The sequence below is a fragment of the Polistes canadensis genome, unplaced genomic scaffold (assembly GCF_001313835.1).
Source record: "Polistes canadensis isolate GaletaPanama2010 unplaced genomic scaffold, ASM131383v1 scaffold_0, whole genome shotgun sequence".
Taxonomy (NCBI): Eukaryota; Metazoa; Arthropoda; class Insecta; order Hymenoptera; family Vespidae; genus Polistes; species Polistes canadensis.
In genome coordinates, this window is record NW_014569547.1 from 1166622 (window position 1) to 1190767 (window position 24146).

General features: G+C 29.0%; 4 protein-coding genes across 6 annotated transcripts; all 4 read right to left on the reverse strand.

Annotated features, from left to right (window-relative positions):
* Positions 1–2128: 2128 nt before the first annotated feature.
* Positions 2129–9199, reverse strand: LOC106793085 (leucine-rich repeats and immunoglobulin-like domains protein 3). Its single transcript, XM_014759708.1, has 13 exons — positions 8478–9199; positions 7005–7148; positions 6787–6924; positions 6521–6691; positions 6140–6427; positions 5908–6051; positions 5460–5698; positions 5235–5381; positions 4833–5147; positions 4467–4748; positions 4100–4375; positions 3734–4024; positions 2129–3637 (listed from the first exon to the last, which is right to left on the reverse strand). The coding sequence occupies exons 1-13, from the start codon at positions 8735–8737 to the stop codon at positions 3513–3515; spliced, it is 2820 nt and encodes a 939-aa protein (XP_014615194.1). The 5' UTR covers positions 8738–9199; the 3' UTR covers positions 2129–3512.
* A 184-nt stretch (positions 9200–9383) lies between these two features.
* On the reverse strand, positions 9384–11658 carry LOC106793508. Its single transcript, XM_014760511.1, has 4 exons — positions 11095–11658; positions 10585–10910; positions 10187–10495; positions 9384–10118 (listed from the first exon to the last, which is right to left on the reverse strand). The coding sequence occupies exons 1-4, from the start codon at positions 11582–11584 to the stop codon at positions 9657–9659; spliced, it is 1587 nt and encodes a 528-aa protein (XP_014615997.1). The 5' UTR covers positions 11585–11658; the 3' UTR covers positions 9384–9656.
* A 4427-nt stretch (positions 11659–16085) lies between these two features.
* LOC106793065 (myotubularin-related protein DDB_G0290005-like) lies at positions 16086–20313 on the reverse strand. Of its 3 annotated transcripts, none has more exons than XM_014759686.1 (4): positions 19929–20313; positions 19237–19839; positions 18537–18588; positions 16086–18104 (listed from the first exon to the last, which is right to left on the reverse strand). In XM_014759686.1, the coding sequence occupies exons 2-4, from the start codon at positions 19368–19370 to the stop codon at positions 16761–16763; spliced, it is 1530 nt and encodes a 509-aa protein (XP_014615172.1). In that variant the 5' UTR covers positions 19371–19839; positions 19929–20313; the 3' UTR covers positions 16086–16760. The 3 variants fall into 3 exon arrangements, with proteins under 3 accessions (XP_014615172.1, XP_014615180.1, XP_014615164.1); XM_014759694.1 differs by having other exon boundaries at positions 19237–19430; positions 19625–20306; XM_014759678.1 differs by having other exon boundaries at positions 19237–20306.
* Positions 20314–22806: 2493 nt separating this feature from the next.
* Positions 22807–23813, reverse strand: LOC106794044. The gene is made up of 3 exons (XM_014761482.1): positions 23620–23813; positions 23398–23517; positions 22807–23323 (listed from the first exon to the last, which is right to left on the reverse strand). The coding sequence occupies exons 1-3, from the start codon at positions 23788–23790 to the stop codon at positions 23129–23131; spliced, it is 486 nt and encodes a 161-aa protein (XP_014616968.1). The 5' UTR covers positions 23791–23813; the 3' UTR covers positions 22807–23128.
* Between the last annotated feature and the right edge of the window lie 333 nt (positions 23814–24146).

The window sequence follows — 24146 nt, forward strand, 5'->3', positions numbered from 1 at the left end:
ATATATATATATATGTATGTATGTATGTATGAACGTTTGATTGTAAGAAATTGTATTAAATAATTAACCGACCGACTTATATTTAAAGAACTTACTTATTATCTGTTATTGTTGTGTGTGTGTATATTATTTCCATCACTGGACAAAACGTAAAGGTCGATCGATTGTGATTCGTGAAATGAAATCATTTTTTAAAAAAAAATACTGCGATGAAATAATACTAATGTGACAATTATTTGTTTGTTTTTTTCAAATTCGAATATAATCTACGACATTGTTCTTTTCATTCGTTCAAATGTAAATTACCATTAAGATTTTTATCTCTTGTGTCTTTTTATTATTTTATTTTTGTGTCTTTGTCTCTTCTTTACATTATTGAATTAGGATGAATCCTATTAAAAGTTAAAAATAAAAATATAATATATAGATCGTCGAACGAATTATGTATATTTACCACCGACGTGGATAAATTATTGTCTTTTTCTTTTCTTTTTAAACAAACATTATTAGAGTCCTGTGTGTGTATGTATACGTAAAATGCTCTTAGATAAATTATTCACGAGAACCGTTGTATTTTTACGAATATTTTTATAAGCGTGCGTGTTTCTCACTCACATTATCCAGATATTCTGAGAAGAAGAAAAAAAAAAAAGAAAAAAAAAAGAATTAAAATAATTTCGTTGGCTGGGAAAAGGGAAAGCGTCCTTTTTCAATCTTTTCAACGGCTAACGGACTAATAGGAAAAATAGTAGGGAAATCTAACAAAAAGAAAGAAATTCAAGATCGTTATGACGAAAAATTATAGAACAAGTTAGAAAAAAGAAAAAAAAAAGAAATTAATAGTCGACGAAGCTTCGTTTTTTCTTCTTTTTGTTATTATTAATATTATTCTTATTATTATTATTATTATTGAATATTACTATTACAATTAAATCTTATTATCGATCGTGATTAAAGATTTGACTTATCTTTTCGAGAATCGATTATTCTCAAATAAACAAATCGGCCATGGTGCTGCCTTTATGTAAATAAAACATTATCACAATTAGCTGAAAATTATATTTAATTTTGTTTTGTTTTTTTTCTAACGAAAATACCTCATTCATAGTTTTGCATCGGGAACATAGAAAGAAAAAAAAAGAGAAAAGAAGGTAAGTGTATTTATTTAAATATTTTAAATTGTATTGGATGAAAAAAAACAAGATGGCGTTTTATTGATCCTTAAGAATTATTTATATTTATTCACAGAGTACTATTACGTAACAACAAGGGGAAAAAATAGATAGATAGATAGATAGATAGATAGATAGAAAGAGAAAGAGAGAAATACTGAATCAAATAGATGCATCTGTCATATATGGTATATACGATTCGACATGTCGATTAAGGCATCCATTTGTGGCAATACAATGGTGTAATACTTATCGTTGTTAAAAAGAGAAAACAAAAAGATGATTGTATATATCGTTTGAATGTCGTTGATCGAACTTTTGATTTTACTTTTTTGTTTTTTGCAAATATAGAATATATATATATGTTTGTGTGTATATATAATAAATTCGATGTTTTTTAAAAAGCGTACAAAATGTCGCGAATTTTTGTGCCGTTTAAAATTTTAATATGGCGTATATGTGTGTGTGTGCTTATATGTAAATATTATAAATCGAACGAAAAATAGTTTTTGAGATGAAACGCTTAGAAAAAATATAAGTCTTCAAGTTTCCGAACAAATTTTACAATTTTGATTTTTGTAATATACGAAGCGTTCGATTAGAAGACAGTCGTTAATAATAATAATAATTATAATAATAATATAATAATAATAATAATAATAATAATATTTATGCTCTTCTTCTTTATAGTCGTTCATATAAATTATCGCGGTGATTTTTTATTTTTTTTTTTTAAATGTGCGTTTATTAGCTTGGAAAATATATTTGTCAAGTTAGTTGAGAGTAAAGAAAAATGTGCGAGTACGTATTTATTGTTAACAACAATTTTTCATACGCAAAACAACGCACTCATCACAATTTTCTTTACGTCGAATCCTTTCTTCTCATTTTTAATTTCATTCGAAGACATCTTTAGACCGCTCATAGATTGGGTTTTTTAAACAATGATTTCGAAGTTTCTAATCTTTTTAACATATTGGGTCGACATACGTACATGCATACATACATACATACGAGCGAAATAGTATGGCAAATTATTAAGAACAAAAAATATATATATATATATATATATATGAAACCATTTGACAATAAAGCATATGGATTACATTTTGGATTCATTCGTCACCGATTTTCTCTTTTCGTTACACAATTTTTTTTTTTTCTTTTCTTCTTCTTCTTTTTATGGATAATACTTTGAAAACGTATATCATATCAAATTGATATTAAATTCAATAAAATAATACAAGTCAAGTGTAAATCTACATATATAGAGGGATATAATATACAGAGTCATTTTCAAAACGAATAACTTTACTTATGTCCCGACTTATAGTAATACTTTTTCTTCTTTTTTTTTTCTTCTTCTTCTTCTACTTCTTCAATTAAATAAGTATGACGATTAAAAGAACATTCGTTGGACGTATATATACATACATCTACTGTACAACATACATACAATACTTATATACGAATAACGTTCAATAAGCAACGCGGTTTATATTAAATTATTAATAGAAATAAACTTGTGTGTGTGTGTTACTTATTAATCATTACGATGACCACAGTGTAAAAATGAAAAGGGAAGACAATTCACGAAGATATATGTATATCAGTACAGTCGTACACAAATGATGAGATAGATACTCGATTTCTCATCTATATCCTCATGATAAAATTACACCTTCGAGTATCATAAATATTGTATCTTTCTAATTTGTATAAATCTATAATAAATATCTATCACAAAGATTGACCTAATATATACGTATAGATGACTTTCAAAGAATTTATGATTCTTTCTCTTAACCAAGTCATTATACAAAGTATATGTGTGTTTTACGTGTAACCATAATCTCATGCAAGTAACAGCAGAGTACGAATTCTCTTAAAAGTTAAATATTTACAATATGTGTCTCTTCATTGCTGCTAATTTACTTGCATATCCTTATAACCGCACAGATAACGACCAGCAGTTACTTCGATAATACATTATTATACATATAATGTAATATCCTTAGTGCGAATTATTTTGATCTTTTTCATAAATTCTTAATCATACTTATCAATACATTGACGTTCTATCTAAGATGACACACACCAAATAGCATTATACAAGAGAGTCGTAAGTATTAAAAATACTTTTTCTGTTGCATATAGACAAGTTTCATCTTCTGCCATTCTCACAGGTTTCCTTTGCTATCATTTTTTTTTTTTTTAATATTGTTTGTTGTTTTTTTCTGACTCGTATCTTCAAACAATGAAGCACCTGTGTAAAACGTTTTTTATTATTTAAGGCCTTTTGCTATAATTGTCCGTATAGAATGAAACTTCATTCTTTGTTTATACAGCACACGCTTTATCTGAGTGAATATATCGTTCATGATTTGTATAACGTATTAATGGATCAGCAACGTTCACAGCTGCAGTTTCTTCTTCGTTATTGACCGAACAAGTTACCATTTCTTCTAAAATATTAAAAATAACAACAATTATTTTCTTGGTCGATTAATTCATTCATTCATTCATTAACTTAATTCAAAATTAATTTCTATTTCACTAACCGGGTAAACAAAATTGTAATTGATCGTTGCTAGGATTAGTGCTATCACCAGTACCACTATCTTTACTGTGCTGTGAGCTCGTATCCAAATACATGTGAGTCTGATTTTCTGGCGCCGTTGATATTACCGTTGTTGGTGATTGTTGTGTGTTAGTATTGCGCGTATTGTTTAAACGTTTTCTCGTCTGATAAATTATTACTACCCAAACTACCGATGTACCAACGGCACAACATACAATTGTGATTATTATTAATCCCAATATATTATCTTCGTTTACGATTGTCGTTGGAGCTGATAGAGAAAGAAAATAAATGAAAAATTACATTTTTTATTTGATTTTATTTAATTTTATTTTATTATATTAACCTGGATTTACTGTAAGATGAGATGCACCAACAACACTTCCCAACGAATTACTCATTTCGCATTCGTAACTTCCTGCATCGTTACTCATAGTATTAACTATTATTAATAATTGATTTTCTGCCGTAAAAAAATGACGTTCAGTTATTTGCAGTGGACTACCATTTTTACGCCACATTAATTTGGGACGCGGTGAACCACTTGCCATACATTCCAATACAATAGAACCACCTATCATTATTTCTTTATTCTCCATTGGCTTTACAAATGACGGTACCTCTATAAATAGATCATTGATACGTTTGAAACGAAATGTGTGCAGTGATGAAATATAGCTATTTTAATTAAATGGATCAATGATGAAACTCACCCAATATAGTAAGAGTCGCATTGGCCACGATAAGTCCAGCTAAATTTTGAGCAGTACAGGAATAAACTCCGGTATCGGCCATTTTTACATCTACAATAAAAAGTACATCGTCCGTAGGCATCATATGCATTCTCCTTTCCCTTGCAGCCGGGAAATCATTTCCACCATCTTTTTGCCAAGCTATCTGGGGTGATGGTTGACCTTCTGCTGAACATTCGAGACGTGCCGTACTTCCAGCAGTTACTCGAATGTCACGAGGTATTTTAGAAAACGATGGATATACTGTAAATGTAATATATTATTGGCACATTGACATTTATTGATCTTTGTTAATTTAATAATTAACATCGATATCTTTCAACGTACTTAGAACACTTAATTTGGCCTTAGAAGAATATGTTGTTCCATAAGTATTAGAGACCATACATTGATACTTTCCAGCATTAGCATGAGTCACATTAATTAATTGCAAAACAGATGACGCATTAGTTACACCACCTTCCAACGTGCGAATGTCTGTTTGTAAATTAGGATTATTTAATTCCACGTTATCTCGTTTCCAAATGAATTTGATCGGTGCATCAGCTGTACTTGTTGCACGACATATCAGAGTCACGTTGTCACCTTTAACACGCTTTTGATCTGAAGGTTCTTCTATTATTCTTGGTTTTGGATATTCATCTGGAGAGAAATTATTTTTGTTAAGAATAGAGAAATAAAATTAAAATTATATAATTTTTAATTATGTTGTGTGAAACTATTACTAACCACATGTGAAATTTGTATGATGCAATTGAGCTAATGGTTTATCTTGCAACCAATGTGGATAGCCACAATGAGCTTCCGTATCTTCGAATCTGTGTGTTCCTATCCATGTACTAAACCAATGTAATCCACAGTCACAGACCAATGATCCTGAAAAATCGATAAATTATGTTTTTAAATTGAATATAAAAATATAATGTTCAAATATTAATTCGAAATATTCCTTACGTGAATTTAATTTCAATTTTTTTAAATCCGGCATCGTGATAAATGCATTTTCTTGAATACTAGTTATATCATTCCCACTCAAGTCGAGTTCAGTAACATGACTTAAACCGATGAAAGCATTTCTATTAACAGATTTGATTTTATTATGCGCCAGTCCTAACTTCCATAAATTACTTAGTGGACTAAAAGCTCCGTTAAAATCTTCTACCATGTAGGATATTTTGTTGGAATTAAGATCTCTGTAATTGAAAAACAAATTAAATAGTAACAAAAAAAATTTATAAATACGTAACAAACAGTTAACCCCTTGCATTTAACGTATTGAACTGTGTGTCATATTCAGTGTTATATTGCATTCTTCTTACGTTTCCCCCCTGAAGCATATCACGAGTCTTACACTTTGTTATATTGCAAAAGGTTAAACATTTTAAAATAATTAGTTGCATACAAAACTTGTAGCTTTGGGGTAGGGTTGAATGTTCCATCCGATATATATATAATTTGATTGTGATCCATTTTAAGCCTTTCTAATTTATCCAAATGATCAAACGTGTCTCGTTCTATAGAAGTTAATATATTATATGATAAATCCCTGAAACAAAAAATAGAATTAAGTTACTTTCTTCAATGTAATTATCATTTATAAAAACAATAATATATACAAAAATAATTTTACTAACAATTCAGTAATATCTCCACAGTTGTCCCACGCTTGCGATTCAATCCTTGTAATATGATTATGAGATAAAGTCAACTTTCTCAAATTTTCTAATCCAAACAAACCACCTTTCTTTACAATGGTCAACATGTTGAAATCAAGTTGAAGAAGGATAAGATTTTTAAGAGGCCAAAATGCACCATCGCTTAACGTGCTTATTTTGTTTCTTTTCAAGCGTAATTCTTCTAAATTTGTTAAACCCTTAAGACTTAATACTTGCATTTTTTGTATCTCATTTCTATTCAATTCTCTATTACATAAATTTTATATTTTTATTTATACGACATCAACAAATGTAATATATAACGATATAAATGAATTCAGATAGATACAAAGAACTTACAATATTTTCAATTTTCCAAGATTGCTGAAAAGTACTGTAGAAAGACTTTGCACAGATGATGTGTCCATCAATTGCACAAGATTATTTCTATTTAAACGGAGTTCCTCTAACGAAGTTAAATTATCCAAACTACCATTTTCGATGATGTATATTTGATTCATATTTAAATTTCTGAAAAAATAAAGTTTGATATTTTTTATAACACGTAAAATATTAATAAGATTTAACATTTTTTAAATTTGATAATAAAATGCAAAGACACATACAAATGCATAATTTTATTTGGTGCAAGAAACGAACCACGTCGTAAAAAAGTTATTTTATTTAAACTCAAATCCAATGTTTGAAGTTCCGATAAAACAGCTAAGGCACTTCCATTAATAGTAGTTATTTCATTGTGCGATCTGAAATAAAATATTAAATATTTAATTTGACAATATCATAGAAGAAACATATCATTCTATAAAAACATAATAATACGTACAAACTGAGATGCGTTAAATTTTTAACGAATGAAAGATCAGGTATTTGCGTTAATTGATTCTTATTCGCTTTAAGTCCTATCAATTTGGTTGCATCCGATAAACCGATAGTAAAATTATTTCCCAATTTATTAGCACTCATGTCCCTGAAAAATAATTTTCTTAGTAAACCAATTATCGTGGATGCATAATCATACATAAACATGCATAATAATACAGTAGTATTGGTATTCTATTATTTGATAAGTGAAGCTTAGTTCTTTGAGTCAAAGAACAAAACTTCGAGTTGTTTATATTATTGTCATTTAAACATCTGAAAAGAAAAAAAACTAATACCATTTAAAGAACATTGCGATTACATAAAAACTAACTTAAGAAACCTAGGAGCATGCCTATATATCTATGTTAAGCCTTTCTTTTCTGAGAAGGGCTGATATCCTTAAATGCCGACCATTAGAAGCTAAAACTGGTTAGCCTTCAAGCATAAGACTTTATATGGTAACAGTGAGATCAAACTAGCTAACAGGAATACAAATGGCATTAAACGTGCCTTTGCAATAGTCCCAACTATACACGATATCCTGTAACTAGTGGTTCAAGCTCACTTTGGTAATTCTATATAAAAAACTAACATGTAGAATCAAATTTGTTCATATAAGGCTCTTTGTTTTTGAGAAAAATAAGTTTGAACATTTGTCGAGTTCTCATGCACTTGACCAAGTTTGGAATCCTAGAAACTAAAAGCCTTGTTTGAGAAGCACAAGAGAGTAAAATTGATACAAGAAATATCATCCTATTAACAATGTTTTTAAACATATTAAGAAATATAAAATTGTTCTCCTAAATATAACAAAAAGTAAGATAACAAAATCCATCTAACTGAAATCAAATCTAGTGCATGGGTATACTACAAATTTGTTTCAAATTATTAAGTTATATATTAAAAGCAAAACATTATATGAACAAATTTAATTTTACAATTTCAATTTAATTTTTCATGTAAAATCATCTCGCTTGTACCATCAGTTACAGGACAACCTGTAATACTTAACTATTTAGTTTATAATGTTACATAATATTTTCAAACTCTAATTATAAAGTTAAATATATTATTCTAATAACAAAGTTCAATTCAGATATGCATAAAAAATATATAAACATATCATTATAAACAAATTATTGGAAAATAACTCTTTCTATTTTCAAATATGCATTTTAGTATCAAAAACAATCAGAAATCTTAACGTCATACTGATAATACTGTGATAGTGATATCGATATCGGAAGAAAGTCGATATATATATATAGATATATGCACGCGATAGACATTGGAAATATGAATAAAATTGTTCGGGAGGGAAGGGGATATAAAACAACAATGAGTAAAAAAAGGAAATAAAAGAAGTTAAATAAAAAGCGACCAACAATTGAACAAACGAAGAAAAGAAAGAAATAAGGATTATTTGTTTACTCACAAGTTTTCGGTCCATGGTGGTAAACCGCTGGGTGCCTCGATTAATTGCAAATTATTACATATAACAACGTTTCCAATGCAACCACATCCATCGGGACACTTATTACTTTTTTCATTTGATATGATCGACCGATCATCGGCCATCACCAAGTTCAACGTTAATAGAATCCATAAGAATAAGAATTTCACTTTAATCGAACGATTTATTTTCGATCGTAAACGAGAACGTTCAACGAGAACAATCTTTTCGATCTCCGACATTATTTTTCGAATCGTATTAATTTCACAACACTATCCTTGTTTTATATTATTTTCCTTATTATTTTTCTATTGAATATTTCAATCGAGTATCAGAGATTACCGCCATAACGATAAGTAAATCTCAACGGCACTCCTTTCCACGGGAATTACCATAATAACGATAAAGTTTAATATCCACGGTTCAATCGATTCAAAACAAACTTCGTCGACACTCGGATTCATGCATCATGATGACGCCTACACGACATGACGACTACGCGACGAACAAGACGACGACTATGTGTGTATGAAAGAGAAAAAGAGAAAGATAGAGATAGATAAATACGATCCAACGTTGCCAGATAATTTAGATGAAAAATTATCGAGTTCGTTAGGAAGAGGCGGAGACGCCAAGAGAATGCTTCTTTTTTTATCCTTTTTTTGATTCCACGCACATTTCAGTCCCATCGAACTTGTTTTAATTTCGAGTATCGCTACATAGATGACGCGTCAATAGGTCGCGACGGAACTCGAATCAAATTACACAGCCAATGAGAGCACAGGCGTTCGTATCTATCGATTAATCGATAAATATCGTATATTGGCGCGAGAATTTATTTTATTTTGAGCTAGGAAAAAATTGAAAAGTTTGTTTAATATTTTTATTGTTAAAGTATGTAATATATATATATTTATTTATTTGTGTTTCCTTTTTGATGGAAACTTTCTCGTCACACACACAAGTTTCTTAATATATAAGAAGTTAGTATAGTGTTTGATCTTAATTATTATTAAGGTACGAAAAATTTGATATGGTTTCTTTCAATATGTAACCCATATCGCATTGTATGTATGTGTGCATGTTATTTCGTATATAACGTTAATAACAAAAGTCTCCCTTTAAAAAGTCCCCGTTTTATTGTTAATTAACCATATATTGTTATACGGTTATAACAACAGCTCTGTGAAGACAAGAACCTTGGTAACCTTCTCGTAAACCTGGCCATAATACCGATTTTATTCTCGTTCCATTTGGATTCGGAGAACTGTGATGCCTTGAATGAACTTCCCTTCGAAATTCGATATCCTGTGCCACGTCCAATACCAGGGGCGTACCACGGGCCAAACAAACCCATGCTAAGCTAGCGCACATGGAAGTATATCTTTTTATTTCCATGCATTCTTTTAAACAGGGTAAATCGTAGAGCGTTCTTTCCAGTTGATTGATAACTTGTTCAGCTACTTCCTGTATACCACTATGTGCACCACTGGTAGCTAATTGTCTTATTATACATTCCTCGATATTTGCTACTGATGGTACACCGCTAGTTGTACCATTTAAAATATTCAATGCTTCTATACGTCTGTATGTTTGGATCATTCCAGCTAACCTCCATGATAACTATAAATGATGATTAATAATCATTACTGTATATGCGTATCGTTTTGTTAGTATGTATGATAACTTACCACGACTACAGAATAAAGTATCTTAGCTTTTAATTCAGGTGCATCATCAAGAGGACGTAAAGTGTCTAGAGCATCAAGAGTATGTAAATGTGCCTGTGCATACAACATCCCATATCGTTTGGATAAACGTTCAACCGGTAAATCGTCGGAAATCGACACTTGAAAGTTTTCTTCCGTTTTGAAAAGTTCATGTCTTTTGTTTGCAACTACTACTACCGGTTCCGGTGTTCGACTTTCGTCAGTATGATATCCAGTACTACAAGATTCTTCTTCATACTCGTTCTCATAATGTATTGGTGAATGATATATCTGAACACAAGGACAATTATTTTAATAAACGTTATTTTACAAAAGTTTTTTTCTTTTTGTGAGAAGAGAGGGTTTAATTGAAGACCGACCTTCTCCGTCGATGAACCCTCGTCACAGATAAGTTGTAAAATTAAAGAACAACCATTAGAAAATTGTAATAGATTAGCTGCCAATGTTGGATTTTTAATCCCAGCTAAACCAATAGATTTTCTCAAAGCCGTCCATTGTCTTAAAGCTTCTTTATCGTGTTCAACTCGACGTTTTAACTCTACCAACAAACTTTCCAGATTGTACGGATTACCAGCTTTCTCCAATGTATTCAATAGGCTTTGGTTGTCTATTAATCTCTGTTGAACTTCACTATACTTCAGCGAAAGTTGGCGCTGGTGCGATGCAGCTTGGACGCTTTGATCCACTGGAAGATAAAACGTTAATCATGTATATGTATATATAGATATATATTATATACGTGTATATATATATATATATATATATATATACACGTATATTTCCTGTTTATATTAGAACCGAACGTACAACACTCTCGTTTCTTAATTTGCATGAAGAAAATGCTATTAATTTGACTTATAATTTGATACCTTTATGAACTCCCGTATTTTTTCCAAAACTTTCTAATTTGTGAAGTGCGAGTTTGTACGCTTCGATACGTGACTCGAGTTGCTCTCTAAGAGCAACAGGAAGTGGTACCAAATTCGAATTAGTTGAATTAGCTGAACTTTCCAAATTAGAAGATACTAAACCATGTTTCCCAAGTCCTTCGACTGCTCTTTCAATAGCTTTTTTTCTCGACATCAATATATTCTTCGTATTAGGTGACAATCTATTTAAAGACGTCAACAATTTACACCAAATCCTTGGGCGTACATGATCCTGATTATTCGACAATAATTGTACCACCCTCCAAAGAACTTGTTCTATTCTTAGGATCTTCGTATCAGTGATATTTAATTCTACGAGTCTACAATAAAGAGCTTCGAGCAAAGTTAAGCTGTGTGGTAAAGTTTCGATCAACAAATCTATTGGAATGTCCGGTAAAGCTGTTTTTAAAGTATACTGCGGTAATTTCATCAGAAATGCTGCTGCTTCACGAAATTGTCTACCTTCGTAAAGTCGAAGTAATCTAAAGAAAAAAAATAAAAGGAAAATTTATATATAGAATTTGTTTTTTAAATTGTTTTCTATACACATCTTTCGCTTTCTGTCGGTAACAAAGATATTTATGTTAACGGTAACAATGAATGCACTTCGCGTAGATTCTTTTTTATTTGAAATTCTATTACTCGATTACCTTCTCAAGGCCATACGTGGATTTGCTCCTTCATTTTCCAATATTCCTACATAATCTATTTGAACTTGAGAATTCGGTCTCCATATTAATTTTTGAATCGGATTTCTTGGTCTTTCTGGTCTTATTCTTTCACAAGAATTTAATCCACTTGGTAGGCTCGCTCGTCTATTCATTTTTCATTCGTATATTTTTTATCATTTACATCATTGTTCATATACATATAGAAAATGATTTTATAAATCGTAAGCAACACACGAGTAAAATACATAAGGAATGTTATTAATATAAATCATTCGTTTGAAAATCATGTTCTTGTATTCGATAAAAATCGATTATTAAGTTATACGATCGTTAATTTTTTTTCATGAACCAATCATCGTAATACGTAAGTTGACCTATAGCTGCAGGGCAGACGATCCACTTTTTAAAAAACAGACCAATCAGCGGTCCGGAATTGTTCGATCGAGAGTTTCCTTGTTTTTTTTTCTTTCTTTCTTTCTCCCTTTTTCTTTTTTCCTACAAATCGATCGTTTGAAATAAATGATATTTAGTATTTATTATACATGAGAAACATTAACAATTGTCTACAATTAAAAGTAGACAAAAATAAAATTATATTTTAGTGGCAAATTTGAATTGATCTTGACAAACTTTCCGCGCGAAACGAAAGCGTTATTTAAAATTTCAATTTCCTTGAAATCTACCAACTTAGAATTAAACTTTAAAATATATGTAAATAAGAATAAATGAATGCATAAATAAATAATAAAGAATTCGTTTAACGATAGAGAATATTCACTTTCGTATAAAAATGTTCACACACGCACGATTGCACACCGTTGTGGTTTCAGGAGATCCCGAAGTTGTTGCATATTTATATACACATTTAAATAAATAATTCACAGAAAATTATATGAACGATTCGAATATATATATATTGAGCTGAAGTATTTTAAATAGCGTTTCGTTTTTACTAATCGCGGATGATCCTCGAATGATCGAGTCAGACGTTCGAGTCTACGAAGAACCGAATAACAAAATTCTCATCTCCAAGTGTTCGAAAGTGCACGAAACCTCGTTTGGACCGGTGATGTGAAATGATATCGCGTGGTGGGAAGAAGATCGTGAACGAACAAGTTAAAGAAAAAAAGATAAGTGAAAGAGAAAGATGTTAAGAAAGAGTGAGTGTGAGAGAAAAAGATAACAAGGAAGCGTAAGATAGAATATATATGTCTGACAAAGAAAAAAGAGGAAAAAAAGGATGAGATGGAAAGGGACCGAAGTCTTCGAACATCTTACATTTTTTCTTAACGATAAATACTCGTAAATATTTTTTATAAATCAATGACCAAAATAATATAAATTATCTTCCAAAATTTGTTTAAATCAATGTGTATAAATTATTCACTGTTTAAAATCGATATATTTAAATTACAAATTTGTGCATTAGCATATTCAACCAATTGTGGAAAATAATATCATAATACTATTTTAAATCATTTCATTTACATAAATTAATTTATATTTTATTAGTTTGTTTTACCTCACAAATTTTAAATCGATTAATAATTTTTCTTTAAATACATCTTATTGGAATATGATTGAAAAATAAAACAATGGATCTGATTGGTTGAAATATACGAGGCGATTGGTTTAGCGGGAACATTTCAAAATTTGAATATCACGATGGTGATTTTGTGAATCTGATTTAGAGATCAAAAAGGAATCTGACGAAGATGTTATGCATATATATATATATATATATATAAATTACATTTAACAAATTTTATAAGATGTCATCTTATGATCTCAGTTTGCGGGTACTTGGAATCATTGCTGGTAGAGATGTGATGGCGACCTACTAACCTGCATACCGGTATGAGACAAGTCGATGAGTGGTATAGTACTATATATATATGTATATACATATATTATAAATATATATACGTTCATACATATGAGGAAAGAAATCCGGAAACTTTCTTTCAGTATATGCTAATAACCATGAGGAATATCTCTCTTCCTGTGTGTGTTAATCTGTCAATTTCTCGAGTTGGTGGTTTCTATGATGTCTCCCTTCTTCGAGAGAGCTCTGAGAATTGGATAACTAGGTTTTATACGTTTTAAGTAGAGTCATCCGTGTTACTTCGTTATTTTTTTTTCCTTTTCTTTTTACATTATTCAAACGACGAATAATTAAAGAAGAACCTGATCACAGAAAAAAAAGAAACATCATAATAATAATAATAATAATAATAATGATGATGACGATGATAATAACAGGTGATACAGATCTACCTACTTCCGCTCCTTGAATCACCTGAAACATACCGTTCATTAACCTTTAGCTTCCGATCAATTTATTAAATGTTTTCTGTGAAAGGAACGCATTTTTATTAAACTTGCGAGATAAAATTGAGAAAACACATATTTTTATTAATTATAAATAAAAAATCAAAATTGTTTTCTCAATTTTTTATTAAAAAATGGACCAACACCATTGTCATAAGTGATCCATTGTTTAAAATGTACAATGGGGACGGGTACAAATATTCTTGTTATTCACTTTACATATGCTCGTTACGTTTCTGTAATCTTACTAACAAATAGATGTTCACAGTTTAAGAAATTTATTAAAACTCATTTTTTTCTTATATATACATTTGTGAATTCTTTTTGACGATCATATTCAATCAACAAATATAAAAGTACATCGATTTATTTCGATAATTCGATTCGCTGATAATCAATAATTTTTATTTTTACTTTAATTTTTTTAAATATCGATACAATTTTTTTGTTCCTTCTTTTTGTTTTGTTACAATATTCATTAATCGCTAAAAAATTGATTTCCAATATTGATAAGCAGAGATTTACAAAAAAAATCATTACAATTGAACAATCCATTGTCACGCATTTTCGAATGAACGGAATAATTCCAAGGAAGAGGAAAACAAAGAGGAAAAAAGGAAAAATATATCTAAGAAAAAAAAAACATAAATTATTACACATAATAATAGTCCCGTTGAAGTAAAAGTCAGATGATTTCTTTTTCTCTTTTTTTTATCCAAATTCTTTTTGTAATAATAAAATAAACACGAGAATAAAAGTTAACAGACGATTAAAAAGTCGATAAAAATTTAATATCTTTTTACATATTTCTCTATTTTTTTTTTAAATGAATGCAAACAGCCTTATTCATTTCTATCCTTCTAACACTTTAAGTGTTCTTATGAAATGTACAATTTTTCTTTTGTACCTTTTATAACTTGCATTATAGTAAAACTATATTTAATTTGCATATCGCGTGAAAAAAATTTATTTTTATTTACTCAAAGATACGAATCGACTACGAAACGTATCTTTTATATTCATATCTAATTATATATATATATATATTATATATAATTATATATAATATATAATATATATATTTATATATGTGTACCGATTGTTAATTATTTTTGTATCTAAAAAAATTATGTCATATGTTACCAAATCGAGATAGGACAACTCAATAAAAAATTTTCTACTCTATTTGCTATTAAAAACTCATGTCCAAAGTTTTTTTTGTACAATTACTTATAAATGCTGAGCCTTCGCATATAAGTATCAATTACGAAAATATATTAAATATATATTTTACTGAACGATAGATTTAAAAATTGAAATCATTACTTAAGCCTTCTATCTCTCATTTCTTCTGCCTATATATATTTTTCTTTTTTGATGAGAAATTTATTACGGGCTCTGTGTCATGTATTTTAAAGGATGGATTTTCTTTTCTTTTTTATGACTATAAAAAATTATTAGAGAGAGTATAATATATATATATATATATATATATGTATATGTATATCATTAACATTTGATTAATATTAAAGCTTTTGACTACTCTCTAACAAATAATAATAGATCAACTTAATTAAAGAATTTTGATGTGAAGTGTAGAATATTAGAGTGAGTAATTAATTACTTATAAATTTCTATTATATATTCTTTTACGCTTAATGTATTATATTTTTTAAGCTATGAGATCTGCTCATCCAATAGATTCGTTATTATTATTATTAGTTAAAATCAGGGACTATTTCAAAACGTACTTTTAATAAATTAGATTCGACCAAGCTATTATAATATTGTGGGTTTTTTGTTTAAGTATAATTTGCTTTGTTTATTTTTGAAAAAATAATAATAACGTTTACATGTTACTGCACTCGAGAGATACAAAGTTTGTGCAATTATGAAAAAAAAAAAAAAAAAAAATTGTGCAAGTATGACACTTGTATGACACTTGTATGACACAAGTATGATTTGCTATCTCTCTTTCTCTTTTATAATAACATAAATATATTTTTTTAAACTAAATTCTAGCAATGCATTTGATTCGTATTAAGTTCGATCGGATGATTCTAAAAAGGTTCTAATTTTAACTCTCTATTTCTACGATAACAGTTCTTTCTTCTCAACTATTTGATATAATCTAAAATATCTTCTTTTTAATCGTATAAACGTATGATTGGGGATTAGACATATCGATACAAACTTTTCTGTTCAAAGTTTCTCTGCCTATGTATATGTTTATTTTCTTCTTTTTTTCTTTTTTGTTTTTTCTTTTGTATATTCTTATGCAAGAAGACATAAACTCTTAAATATATATAAGATTTTATAGGAGAAGTAAATCCTACTGTGCAATGTCTTTATCAAGATATACAAACGAAAATGCGTATGCATGTTTTCTACGTGTATAAACTCTATACTAAATAAGTAAATAAAAAAAAAGAAGAAGAAATGACAAACTCTTTAAACATTATTACAAATGTTATATGTAATTTTACAAATTACGATTATTACTTCTCCTATAATATTTACGAAGAATAGAAAAATACTTATGGATAATAATTCAGTTTCTTTTTTTCTTGTGTTTTCTTTTTTCTTTTTCTTTGTTTCATTACTTTACATAATGACACACCACTTCTTTGTACCATCTTCAGTAGTATGCGTTGGTAAAAACTTATCGTTACTATCATTTATTTCACTAATATTTAATTTATCAGATTGTACCTTGTAACTTATATTTGGTGTCGAAATTTGTATTGGTTTACGTAACTCCCTAATAATATCCATTGATGTATTCAATAAACTACTTTGTTCCGTTTTTTGTTTCTTTAGAGTAGTATTTGACTCTGGAGAATCTCCAAATTTACGTTTTCCTTCTACAAAACTACCGTTACTGGACATTACGTCTGATAATCCTGTACTGTAACGTAAAATTTTTGTATTTGTCGTTTCTCTTTGTGGTGACTGTGACATGGATATATTTGTTGACTGACTATTATTTGGAGAAACCCAGAAATCATATGATGACGAATGCCGAAATCTATCAATCGCAGATCTTCCAGAAATATTTCGCAAAGTTTTACCAAAAGTATTGCTTGCAGATAAGTTGGATATATTATCATCACTTTCGCATACTTCAACGTGCTTTAATTTTTCTTTAAGACAATCGTTTAATTTAATTTGTACGTCTTTCAATGTCACAGATGCATCATAGTTAATACCTAAGATTTCGTTCTTTGCATTAAGCTCAGAGTTTTCTCTCTCTTTCTGAGTTTCCTGCTGACTCGGAGGTTCAGATGCCTCGGATAATTCAGATGTTACAGATTCTACTATGTCTACGGAACAACTTTCCGTTCCTGCTTCCGATTCAGTTTGAGAACTTTTCTTTTCTTTTACATCGTCATTTACTACCTGTATTACAGGTAATTCTTCCAATTCATTTTCATCGTTCATTATACTAATAGTTGATGTAGTGTCAGGTGATTTTGCAGGACTATCATCCAATCGCAAATGTATTTGCATCTCGTCTTGCTCTTTTTCGTCACATTCTTTGTTATTCTCTTCCAAATGATCTTTCTTTTCGTTTTCTTTATCCTGCGATTTAATAGTTTCATTTTTCGTAGACGTTGTTGTATTTTCATCTATACTCTCGGCAGTCTTTTTCTCGATATTTGTATTAGTTGTAGAATCTTGTTCATCTGTTGTATGATTAGCATTACTGTCTTTGGTTGCAGCTTCTTCTTTCTTGTTATCTACATCATTCACGGTTTCCTCCTTATCATCTTTCTCTATAGATATACTACTACTTGTCGATTCCGCTTCCTCTAACTTAGATTGCATCTTTTGCTTTACTAGTCGCAAATGCTGAAGCGTACTTTGCACTTTAACTTCTTTAACTGTATCTTTAGCTAAATTCTTTGTCAACTGATTCAGGCTATTTGCTGTATTATGAAGTTTATTCTGAAACAAAATATATTATTATTATTATTATACATTTCTTTAAATTACAGATACAAATAGAGTCTTCTGTAAGTGGTGGTACAAACGAGCAGGAGCTGATTCTACATGAAAAACTAAGTCGAAAATATAGAATCAATTTTATTGATATGAGGTTCTGTTTTTAAGAAAAATAAGTTTAAAAATTTGTCGAGTACTCCTGCTTACTTGTACCACCAGTTACAGGATAGCCTGTATATTTAAGTATACAAATTGATTTGTTTTTCCTCTTAGAAAACATCTACATTTTTTCACTGTAGAATGTTATCAGGAGATGTGGTTGAAAATAAAAATCAAGGTCCCCCATCAAAGGAAACAATTAAAATTAACTGAATTTGATAAAACTCAACAACGTTGTATGTCGCACAAAGTAAAATTAAATTTAAAATTACTTACTTTTTTAGCAGAACTTGGAAGAACTTTTTTCTGAATATTACTCAGCTTTGGTCTGTAAAAAAATAAATGAACTCTTATGCCAATAGAGACATATCATACATTTAATACCTTTATACACCATAAATTGTCAAACAAATGCTGGAGGTGATGAGAGGGAAACATATTTACAAATCCTTATAGAAATTAAATTAAATTGTTTAAGTATATATCATAATTATAATCTCATGTAAAGTTAACAAAACCAACCGAAATATGTATAATCTCAAGACTAATTACAAGATATCAATTGGAGTTAATTTATAAAGCATGCAATTTGATTTAATTCAATTTCCATAATTTTGTACCAATCACTCAACTCCGATATCTTCAAGCAAGATTATTATTAGAATATCAAATGTTCGTACTCAGTATAAATGTTAATACGATAACACATATATACATGATATCTAATTTAAAGTTCGTATCGATAAAGCTAAGCATTGACAAGTTCTAACAGTAATATCCAATTTGTTGGAAAAATACTATTAAACTATAAACATTATCAGATTATGTTACATAGAAAAATCTAAAGATAATTACTAAGTGTAGAGTCGGTTTCAATTGGTGTCAATTGATAAACAAATTGAATGCGCTAAGAAAGTAACAAGAATGTAACTCGAAGAATAAACTCACTTTATTGCATTTTATTAATTTTACAAACCTGCTCGAATAGTCCGACTCGCGCTGTTTCTCGGATTCGGAGGTTTTAGACGACGCGGTCGTTGGCTTGATTCTCCGAACGCAAGAATTCCTCTCATCGCCCCCAGGGGCCGCCTTCTTTGGCGTCTTACCCATGGCTTATGGTTAATGTTTTTATATCCTCTATAACTCTCTGCGTATCCCTAATTAGTCGTCCTACAAAGATATCTATTTCAGACCCTTTAGATTTGATTTATATTCTTATTTGATTTTTTGCCTTCTTTTCTCTTTTTAATTTTCCTTTTTATTTGTTTAATATCTTAGCCGCGTTTATAATTTTTTCTTATTTGTGCAGATACGTCTTTCTGTAATTTATCGTTGAAGATCAAATTGATATTGAAGCTCCGTACCTTTCGATCTTCTTTCTCTTTCTTTCTCTCTCGTAATCGAATAAACTCAAGTTGGTCCCACACTTTTTGTCTCTTTTCTTTACACTACAAATGGATATGTATATATGTGCTATCTCTTTTTCCTTTTCTTCCTCTCTGTCTCTCTCTCTCTCACACTCTCTCTCTCTCTTTTTTTCCAAGTGCGTGCGTAACGAAGGTTACGCGCGAAATTTTCCCTAACGACGCGACGAAATAATTCAAGTGATTAAAATATATTTTAAATAATTTATGAAAAAGAAATGAAAATTCCTTCTCGTATACGTACGATGTTGTATAATGTCAACCGATAACTTCGAATCTTACAAAAATGCACAATGTTTTTATGCTTTTTATTCTTTACGACAGTTCACGAATCAAGTCGAGTCGAATCGTGTCGCGTCGTATCGTGTCGTGTCGCGTCGTCTCTTCTCGTCTCGTCTCGTCTCAATAATTTTTTAATGAAAATATACAAATTACTTTTTCTATTCTTTCTTTATGAATTTTTTCTATAACATTGAAACACTTAATTAATAATAAATACTTTTATATAACTCTAAAAAAATAATCGAACGAAACTATCACAGCACTCGGAGTAAAGCCACACGCATTCAACCGGTACTGCACCTTCCCTTCGCGTTGGTAAATTCCAATGTCAAACATTAGAGAAGCACGCAATGCAAGAAACGTTCTTCCTTAAGGCGTATCTCTATAAATGACTACATTTTATTTAAAAACATTTAAAATTGTAATTTAATTTTATCATACCTTTTGTAATTTATAAAATTCATATTTTTTCCTACCAAATTATACCATAAACAAGTTGATAATAATTAGAAGAAAGAAGAAAATGCTAATTTTTTCATATTTGTATGTTTCTATGTACATTGGATATTCGTATCTTTATTTTAACAAGTTTATGGAAATGCAAGAGGCTCAGAAGTGCACGTATGCACTTACATATTATATATATATATATATTTATCTACTTATACGTATCTGCATTTGTGATGCCAGTAGGTTTTGCATACTATATATTATACTTTCTTTATAATTATGTAGAATAATTCATTGATTTACGAATAAAATAATGTGTTGTTGCCATTGCGTTACAACTCATACTGGAGATTTTATTTATATATTGAGTAATTTAGATGGAAACTGCGTAGTTGGTCAATTTTAAGTGGGAAGAGATTAATACGCCAAAATATATACTTATATGCGTATTATTATGCAATCATGGTTTAGATTACTGAGTATATGATTATGTTTAGAAAAGGAACATGTGGATTATAGAATAATATTCCTTTGATTATAAATTGCAACAAAGTGCAATATATTTTTTGTCTTTAATATTAAGTTAATGTTTTTTGTTTAATTATAATTATAAATGACGAATATGTTATGATCTATAAAATGTAATTTTATCGAATATTTTCAAATTTGCCGCCATTATAAAATCGAAATTATTTATATCGATTTTTAATTTTTCATGAAATGCAATTAACAGATTATTTCGTGATAAATCTTGTTAAGATTTTATTGGATTAATGTCGTCACTATGTTACTTTTTTATAAAAGTGCAATTAATTAGTTTGCAATTATTAGTTTTAGTTCTAGATCCGTAATTTATTGATCAAGATCGATCGATTATCGTACTGAATGAGCCATGGTCGCATAGGACATCGCCGTTCGCACTATCTTTAATATGAAAAAAAAAAAAGAAACAGAAGATTTTTAGCGCTAATATCTTTCGATATAATTTTATCGACGTTTGATATTATTTATCATTACCGAAGTAAAAAATTGATGAGACGAGATGAATATTTTTCCGATAGTTAAGTAACATGGTTTCTTGCTTCTTATCATTATCAACATGGCCGTCTTTTGCATTTTTGGTGGTAACAAATACCACGGTACCATACGTCTATAAAAGATTATAATACTGTTTAATTTCTTTTATTATGTCAGAAATAAAAATTATGATAAATGCATATTTGTAAATATATATTTATATATCTAAAAATTAGATGCAGAACAAGTAAAACAATTACATGAAACTTCAATTTTAAAAACCACCCCATATATATATATATATGAAACAGAACTGCAAAAAGAAAAAATTAATTTACGCTTTTTCGAGCACGTTCTCACTGCTATCCAAAACTTTTTGTCCCATTCTACAGGTCAAGTATATCACAAAAATAGAACCAGGAATATACAGAATCAACAAAATGAGTTTATTCTTAGATTGAAAAATATCTGTGGTGGTTTGCAACTAGGATTGAAAATTAAACAAATTTTTTAAACTATTATTTTGGAAACGTTATTAATAATACTTAAACAATAATTACTCACTATAAAAAAGTCTACACCAATGATTAAAACTTCGAAAATCAGTGCTATGAGGAAAAAGTATGTACAAATCGAATTCATACAGTCCATATACCTTTGAGAAAAAGTTAGAATTTAATATTATTTTGGATATCATCGGGAAACAATATTATTAAAGGATCTTATTATTTCAATTTTGGGATTATTTTTATTTAAAATTTTCTTTCTCTCTCTTATTATAATAATATTACTACTGTGTGTGTGTGTGTGTGCTACAGTAATACTAACAGTAGTACTATTATTTAATTACTAAAATGAGAAATTTAAATATTCGTACAATAAAAATTTGAAAATATATGGAGTACTCTAAAAATAATTTAAATTTCTTCTAATGTAATAATTAGTACTATATATATACTATACATAGTAATTATATAAATATTATTTATATATATATATATATACTAACTCAAGAGCTCTTTTATGTAGATTAATATTACTGATTATCCTCTGACGTATTTTCTCATAAATTTTAGATATTGGTGTCTCCTGATTAAATTCATTTTCATCGATCAAATGTTCTAATTTATATCTAAAAGAAATGCAATGTTTAAGCATCCCTTAAGGCAATCGAGAACAATCTCCTATAATACAAAGCAATTTTTGAATAATTCTAATCAATTTTACCCAACGTATTCAAATAATGCGCAACCGTGTTGTACTCCAAAGAAAAGTATATTCAAGGAAGTTATTGTAACACATCCAGTTACAAAGCCAGTTATAAAAATAATAAAAAATTCCAAAAAGAAATATTCATTCGTATCAATGAAAAACAATTCAATAGGAACCACTGACTGACGTGGCCGAGTTTCATTCAAAGGTGAAATAATATCCAAATATACTGGTTTTAATGAAACAAATAGTAATACAAAACATGATAGGCTGTATATTGCTGAAATTTTGATTTACAGTAAAATGAAAATTAATAAATTCTGGAAATATTTAAAAGTAAATATTTACTCTTATGGGATTTTAATGAAATAATTATTAATGATCAATCTACTGTGCTGAATTCATATGATAATCAAAACAAATTATAATGTTTCAGAATGTACATTTTTTAAAAATTTACTTATATATGATAAATTTATTAAATCAATTATTATAATTATATTTCGCAATGAATGATATTTCAAAAAATGTGGGTAATTTTAAAAGTTGTCTCATCCTACCAGTTATTAGAAGAGTGAAATAAGTATTATCTATGACACACTTTCGAAAAATTTTACGTTCTTCCTTATTTTCTAATTTTTTCCAATCAGCGATACAGTGATTGAAAAAATAGATTGTCTGCAAATGGAAAATAATTTTCTTTTTTTATTTAATTTTGAAAATAAAGAAAACAAGAATGTATATGTATTTACCTTTTCAATATTAAAGTATACAGCAAAGTATGGGGTATCCATACCAAGCACTGGCAAAAGATAGGTCATTATTTCAACAATTTTATCCGATTCGTTTGCCGAAGTGAAAAGAGCAAATACCTAATTAACAATATATAAAAATATTTTAAGCAGATGTATAAGAACTGTGATTAAGATTTTTACAAGCTTTTTTTTATAGAATCTAACTTGAAAGACTATCACCTGAATTAAAATCAAACTAGTCAAACATATATTGACGAATAATCTTTTAAATATTTGTCTTTTAGCGCATAATGGTGGCCAACAGCCCATCAAAGATAAAAACAATTTATAACGCCAACAAAGTTGTTCGAAAGTGAACATTGGTTTTATGAATTTTCTAAGACCGATCATTTTGAAAATACCCCACGTTTATTATTTTTTTCTTTCGTTCGTTCGCATGGAATAAATGCGTTTATTCGAATAGTCAATAAATATTATTGTTATAGTTACTTTGAAACATTTCCTGTAAATGAGCAATTTCATATTCACTGTATGTGTTTGAAAGGGTGAATTTATTTTTTTAATCGATTCGTCGCCTTACTCTACCGAGAACGTTTAAGTATAATTATTTTAAATGTTTGTCATTTAACTTACCCTCTCTGGTTTTTTCTTTTATTGTTGGAGGGTGACATGCGCAGTGATATCCCCGGTGAACTCTTGTAATATCATTTCTATCGTGGATTTCTCAATGTAAATACCACTTTTAT